Source organism: Opisthorchis viverrini (assembly GCF_000715545.1).
Source record: "Opisthorchis viverrini unplaced genomic scaffold opera_v5_260, whole genome shotgun sequence".
Lineage (NCBI taxonomy): Eukaryota > Metazoa > Platyhelminthes > Trematoda > Opisthorchiida > Opisthorchiidae > Opisthorchis > Opisthorchis viverrini.
In genome coordinates this window covers 170,891-178,001 of record NW_008751918.1, presented here as the reverse complement: position 1 = coordinate 178,001, position 7,111 = coordinate 170,891, and the positions used below count along the sequence as shown (strand labels likewise).

The window sequence follows — 7,111 nt, the reverse complement described above, 5'->3', positions numbered from 1 at the left end:
CGTCACACCACGGTAAGGTCCAGTCTCTTCGTGACGGGGTTAAGTACCAGTTCTCTCATCTGTTGTTGCTGTCAGTGATGACGATGGAGTCAAGATATGGAAACTAGTCTCTGAACCCACCGACCAAGCAATTCTTAGGAGGGATCACTAGTGAGCCAAATGTCAACGCTGAATCCGTGACCTAGCCAATTGCCCACTGTCAGAGCGAAAACTTCCGAAAAGCCTCCGCGAAAAATATGACACCACTCAACGTTATGGATAGATGTGCTGTGGCACGGTCGAAATTCCAGTATAGGATACACCGGGGGGTGCTGAGTCTGTGACGCGATTCGGTGTCCAATATCGAGATGGCAATCGACAACACAGAATGGTGTCAACCTTTCAATGACGTAATGTTCGCGACACAATTAGTCTGATTTACTCGAGTAAATAAAGTAGACCCAGCACTATGTTACATTGGGTAGATATGACCCGGGTGATAAGTCACTCGGAAAAAGGCCAAGGGTTTTCAAGTGGTATACCACTTTGGTATAAAAAGGCATAATCGTTCAGCTGCAACACCCTTTCGGTGCCGAGCTGTCATACTACCCGAAGAAAGCACGAGGGCTGGATACTGCTAGGTTGCACAGGCCTAGACAGCAGAATCGGGGATGCAGGGGTCGGGTCCGAACCGACTTCCCGGTCAGTAGATTCGCGCTCTAACGCTTTAATGTCCAACACTGAGAACGTGACCATCATCCGACTATGCAAGAATCCTTTCATTCCCGGGTCACGGTTTCACTAATTGATACACAGCACCGACTCTTTTGACCGGGTGGGGTTTGTTCTTGTCGTTCAGCGGCTTTCGTTCACTTTAAGAGCACGGGCAAAAATGGTACAGCATCGCTCTCTACGTTCTCAGCACGGGGCAGTACGCTTGCCAGCGCGAGGACTCGCAAAAAAGCGTCCAGAAATGCTTTAATTCGAGTACTGGATGCAGTATGAACAACCATCGGAGGGGGGTATTACACTCACCAATTACCCGAAATGGGAAAACTGTTGCCTAATAAGCTGGTAAGATTACTGCCCAAAGGTACTACACCGTTTTTCTATTGTGCCTTCCGGGTGGACGGAAGCATCTAAACGACAAGAACAAACCCGACCCGGGATGCTTGGGTAGAAACCCTAATCCTGTTTACCCATGCGTTATTCCGTGATCACTGTTCAACATAGAGAAGCATGTGAGGGAAATGAAATGTCTGGCCTATCAAATCCTCCAAGGTCTCATCCGTAATTCTTTCGATATCGGCGAAAGTTTTAGATACGGAACTCTCACAAGGGGCGGACAAACTGAAACGAAACGTCATCACATAGCATTTAGTTCCGCTTGGGCTTGTGGAAAGGATGGCTTTATTGGGTGTATTCTGCCAGGTTTGTAAGGGTTTACCAATATACACAGAAAAGGGGCACATTTATCCAAAATACTGGATTCGAGGAATGAGAGTCCTGGAACCAGTGGGTAACTTCCAATGCCTGCTCCACCCCAGGGTTGCGGACTTACGGTCTGGACCGGGCTACGAGCATGTGAAGGCCCTGTCAAGATAGTATGAAACCCGATGTAGAGCCACATTTATTCATTCCTCGCTCGTTTCTCGTGCAGTCCAGGTCCCTATGAAGTGATGTTGAATGTGTCTGACGATTTATCAAGCACGGAGGCGATGGTGCACATGGTGTCGACGCCAAGTTCTTCGCAGCCTAGAACGCTATCAGGTGAAATTTTATTGTCATTTCATTTCTTGAAAATCTGCAAGACGAATCTGTGGACGAACGCGATATAACAAGATGGGTGCTAGTGTACTAGTATGGCATCGAATGCCGTTCGTTCGTGGAATTTCAGTCGAAAGTACGAGAATTCCAGCGGGGAACAGACACATTTTTCGCCCACCGACGTATACGTAGTTTCCGGCGTCTACACATGAACAGAAGTCCGGTGAGTTGCATTCGAGATATGCCAGTATGTTGATTTTCACGTAATTGTCCAATGCACTTGGGTACATGTACGCAGATTTCAATTGGCGGTCGTTCATGCATGTGGTTCACTGAAACGGTCGCCTCGCTAGTTTCAGCGTGCAGCATTCGCAAGACCTGCAAGTCAGACTACCAATAGACGGAAAACACGGTTATTCGACGGTTATGTTGATGCAAATGACCACCTGTTAACCACGAGAGGTGGTTAACAAGCGGTAATGTAACCGTCATATAACCGAAAAACTCGGTTATTTTGGATTGCATGTGCTGCCAAGAGTATGCCGGCAGTCGGCATGCGAATTTTTCTAAATTGCCGGCCCGTGATGAATCGCCGCTGCGTCTGTAAACCTGCAATCATCCCCATCCCTATTTCTGAACGCTACCGCCACTGAGGTTTCAGCTAATCAGAATGGGGATCACGCCACAAGAGAAGCGATTGCCGCTTGCACAATGTTAGCATGGAGGCCACCGGGCCGTATAATGCCTCCAGCTGCAAAACCTTTGCGTAAAAGTTTTTGCGCCAAAATGTTGCATTTTGTTGCGCACGTGCTCAAAAAAAAATTACCCCAGTCTACATCCATTTTTCCGCACCTGACTAAATTTCACTGCCCACCGAAACAACCAACTCTGGCGGAAAAATTCTGGTGGAATACTTTCCTAGGATCATTCAAACCCGGGATACCTAAATTGGGCTCAAATGTGTGAACTGGTATCCTGAACTCAATTGATTGTCTGTTTTAGTCTATCAGAGATACGTCGTAGCTTCCGAAAACTCAATCCCATTGTGCAAATACTGAGCGCCGTCAGCGTGTGGCCACATCCGAAATTTGCGCCTCCTGTGACCAGCATTAGGTTGATGTAACTGTATGCAGATGCATATCCAAAGTTTTGGCTTCGAACACATTGCTCTAAGTGGATGACGGAGCTCTATTCCAGCTTCGTTCCGTGGCTCTTTGTGTATATTACGCATCAGGGTGCTAGGTTTTCGAGTCATTTACGGTGAGACGTTCCGGGCTAAATTACTGTCCACAAGTAAATGGCCTCGTCTGAACGACCCCAAGAAACGGTAATTTCGTAAATAAGTTCTTCTCTGAACTGTGATGTTCTGGTGCTGGTAGCACATCGCTTACTAAGAACTGTCTAACTCGCGGCAAATTTCACCGTTTTGAATCTCTCTTCGTTACGTGGTGGTTACTAACAACTAAGCCGTGCTTTTTGTGGTTTCTACTCGCACCTCACTTAGTTTTTGCCTGACAAGTGTAACGTTGGTGCTCTAGGTTTCGCGCGAACACCTTACGTTTAGTTCTCCGGGCAGTTATCGCCGGTTCCGCCTGTTTCAGTTGCAGCACTTGTACTCACACAAGTTTCACTTGCATTATCTGTCTTTATCTGCCTGGTTTGCCGAAGTGGGTCACCAACATTGGTGCAGCATTTTATGACCATTGCATCCGTGCTACTATCTCGGAATTCGGTCATTCGGTAGCAAGGAACCCCAGGAGAGTTAGCACCCATGTCCGTGCTGCGCGCACTGGTAACTAACAGGCTGAAAACCCCATCCTTACAATGTCAACACGGGGGGGGTCATCACGCACCCTTTCGCTACGCCTAAGCTTGGCAGTAAGCAGTCACTACTGTTGCTCGCGAGGATGCGCCCGGCACCAGGTGAGGAACAATCGATGACATTCTGCTCCGACGGGCGTGAAAACAAAGAACGCCGGTGAACTAGAAGCCTCCTGGCAGTTATCAAACGTCCGCCGCCATTCGCAACGGTGAAGTTAGCGGGCACATCCACCAAGCCCCATCAGGATTGCGTCAGCCAACAGCTCACACGCGCCCTTAAATCAGTGGTGCACCCAAGTTTCCATGCTCCCCCAGGAATAATTGTGGCTCTTCACCGAAATTCTCGTTACCACCTCTGGGGTTCAGGCGGGACGTCGATATCAACCGCCGCTCAAGGCACGCTGCGGTGGTTTCCCAAGATGTTAACCACGACAGGGAGCTCACCATAATCAGCTGATCGACAACCGTTAATTCAAACGTCCCCGTCTTTGTAATTCCGGATCCAATCACTTTTACGGGACTTTTCCACACGTTTCCAAAACCCTTTCGGCCGCCGAATGCGTTGCCCATGCATACCAGCCATGGCACGCATAATACCCCGACCATTCTCCTTCCGGCTTTATGCAAACTAAGGTGGCTAGCGCCGGATATGCTGACCGTGGGTAATGTCGAATTGAGCCCACTCTTCAGCTTGCTCTCAAATGGCTGTTGGAACTTCCCTCAGTATCACCTGCAAACAGACAATGATGTGTTGGATTTCACGCCCTAAAATCTATCGAAAGCTTCGTTCGGTAACCAAATTCTCAAGCCCAGTATTTGGCTGTCGGCTTGTAATGCCCCAAATTATTCCGGAAGATCGATTTGGCACACGCCGGTTGCCCTGTTCCTGCTTCCGACCCTGATTGACCAAGGAATATCGCCGATATGGTATTTAGCTTCTTCGAGTTTTTTGAAACATCAATCGCTCTCGGTGTCGCCGCTCAGATACTACACTACTTTTCAAGTCTTTGGCCAAGAGGAAGTCTACACCCAATTGTACGCAATCATGGCCAACGTCCGACGGGTTATCATCACTTCGTTTGAAGAATCCCTTCCGGGCGTCCGCTGCAGCGTGCAGCGAGTAACACCATGACCACCTGTTCATCCAGTTCTGACGGGATGCTTTTGGGTCACAAGTTGTCCACCAAGAGTAAGGGGGCAGTCACGGCGAGATATATGAAACATTTGACCTGCCTGGCCTCTTTTTCCGAAGGCTACGGTTCTCCAAACGTTTGGTGCGTCGCTGGCGGTGTTTTATTTAACACCGAGCGCGACTTTTGCAGTATTCCACCGACTTAAATTCAGAAAAATCCAAAAACTTTTAATTCATCGAATCTCAGTGACGGGCAGTTGTGGAGGTACATTCGGCGACCCGCTAAGATATCACCGCCAGTTGCTACTTGCTACTGATGCTTTTGGTGTTATAGTGAATAATATCAAAACAATGAACATGAACAACGTGGAACTTGCTGGCTTTTTGGTCGAAGGATATACTGACACTCCAATCAAGACACTTCACCGTTCATGGTGAGCTATCGACTGCCCAGGTTGGTATGGGAGGCGTTTTCTAGACTACCTCAGATCTCAAATTAACCTTTTCACGAATTGGAAGCCACTGACTCATGCTTCACGCCCGACTGCCGATGGGCATTCTTCCACAGGGCCGTGTCTAATAGACTCGGCACAACTCACCAGCAATATAAATAGAACGTTCCGGATTACTCAAACACCGTTACCTTCCCCCTCTAACAAGAATACAGGTTGAAGGTAGTACTGGCGATGATCTTTGGATCGTGGCGACCACCCAAGTATCCGACGCAAAATCTCACATACTTCACCAATCGCCCCGTTTACAAATGACCGTCAAGATCAATTTGGGGTTCACCCAGCGGCATCACATCACCGGTCCACAAATCTACTGGGCGCCTGGATTTCAGTTGCATATTCTTTGTCCTCGTGCACCATCTCACGCATCTGGGGATGCTTGCATTTTGTAAGGCCAGGCTGATTCTCAGGCGGAAGACAATCTACGACATCCGACACTGAGCTTTAACTTTTCCACGATACCGTAGCAGAAAAGTGCGTTGGCGAAAAAAAGCCATTTGGTCGATTCCCCTGAAGCTCACCACTAACGCGTACACTTTGACCCGACATGGGCCTTGTCTTATTCAATTGCGACCAATATATAATAACGCTTATCGACTGTTTTACGCAGTAGATTGAGGCAATCCCACTGCGTGAATTCTTTCCAGAAACTGGAGATGGTGCATTACCAAACGCTGAATCGTACAGCGCTGACGCCCTTTCGTGGTCAGTTTGCAGAAGGAACCGGGAAATAAGTCCTTCGTCACGTTCCCCTGGAGTACTTGAGAATGCAGGCACAGATTGACGATTGCTTATAAACAGTGGAAAATGGGCTGGTGGAGTGCTCCCGCCGACAGCGTGTCGTGGCCCTCCCTCCTCCAGAATCCATAGTGGAAAAACGTTGTTCGACCAATGTGTTCAGTAACCGCAGTACCTCGTGGGTGGGTCCGTGCACCAATTCGGGTGACTTAGTTCACTTAAAGGCCATCAACTTCAGGTCGGAGGTTGCACGAAGTCACAATCCACCTTTAAATACGGTGGCTGTTTGGGGTGATTGCGCTGCTACATTCATAAGTGCAGGCCGGCTTAATGTAGCCTACTATCTCATGTCGTCAGAGAACTGCCAGTTTGTGCGTTCATGTTCTTTGGGAGCGATTGCCCTCGCTCACCAATACATTCTATGTAACGGCTTTCTCCGTTTGCTAAGCCGCAAGGTTGAAGCTTCATCACTGATCATGAAGATGCGTCCAAAAAACATTCCCGTAGATCGAATGGGCTCGGTTGACCCAGACGACTGCCAAGGGAACACAGGTACCCCTTTGATGCCCCCACGGAATCATGGGTACCCTCAGCCCACAGTAGAACATCAGGTGTCCCCCTCCCGCAGGAATAGACACGACTGTGATGTCTGCTGGCCCGCATGTTCACACGAGCTCTTGGTGGCAGAAATCCTCCACCTGTCTACCATTCGAACAATTAGGCATAGACGCTCACTCCTCGAAGTCACAAGTCCTCTCCTTCCTTTTTATCCATTGCCTCCAAATTAATCCCCCCAATCACTTATGGTGACTCAGTCTGGGGGCAAACATTCACTATGTTTTCTTTTGTTTGACGGCAGCGCTCTTCTTAATCGCCACTGGTTTTCGCGTCCTTCAATGTGAGCACCGGCGTCATGGAATGCAGCAATTTTCATTTAGCCAGATGCTCGCACCCTAAAAACTCATTCTCATGAAGGTTTACCTAAACCCACATCCGAAACAAGTGGACGGGATGTCGCTGGTCAGTTCTGTTTCTTTGCGGGAGTGACGTGCATCTGAATATCACGCGAGGCATAGTCCTCTGTGTATCAATGTTCCCTGCTTTCATCCATCGGGTGCGTCGGTTTTTTTCTACATTTCAAAAAAGCAACTGCGAACCTCAT

The 7,111-nt window shown here is 48.6% G+C and overlaps 1 protein-coding gene across 1 annotated transcript in view; it reads right to left on the bottom strand.

The window, feature by feature from the left end:
• The window catches only part of T265_09189 (hypothetical protein), a gene marked incomplete at both ends in the record, with an annotated part of 4,697 nt that extends 3,935 nt beyond the window's left edge, over nucleotides 1-762 (bottom strand). The window contains one exon of the mRNA XM_009175201.1: nucleotides 602-762. Coding sequence (XP_009173465.1) covers nucleotides 602-762 — 161 coding nt within the window. The remainder of the gene's footprint in view (nucleotides 1-601) is intronic.
• Nucleotides 763-7,111: the final 6,349 nt, after the last annotated feature.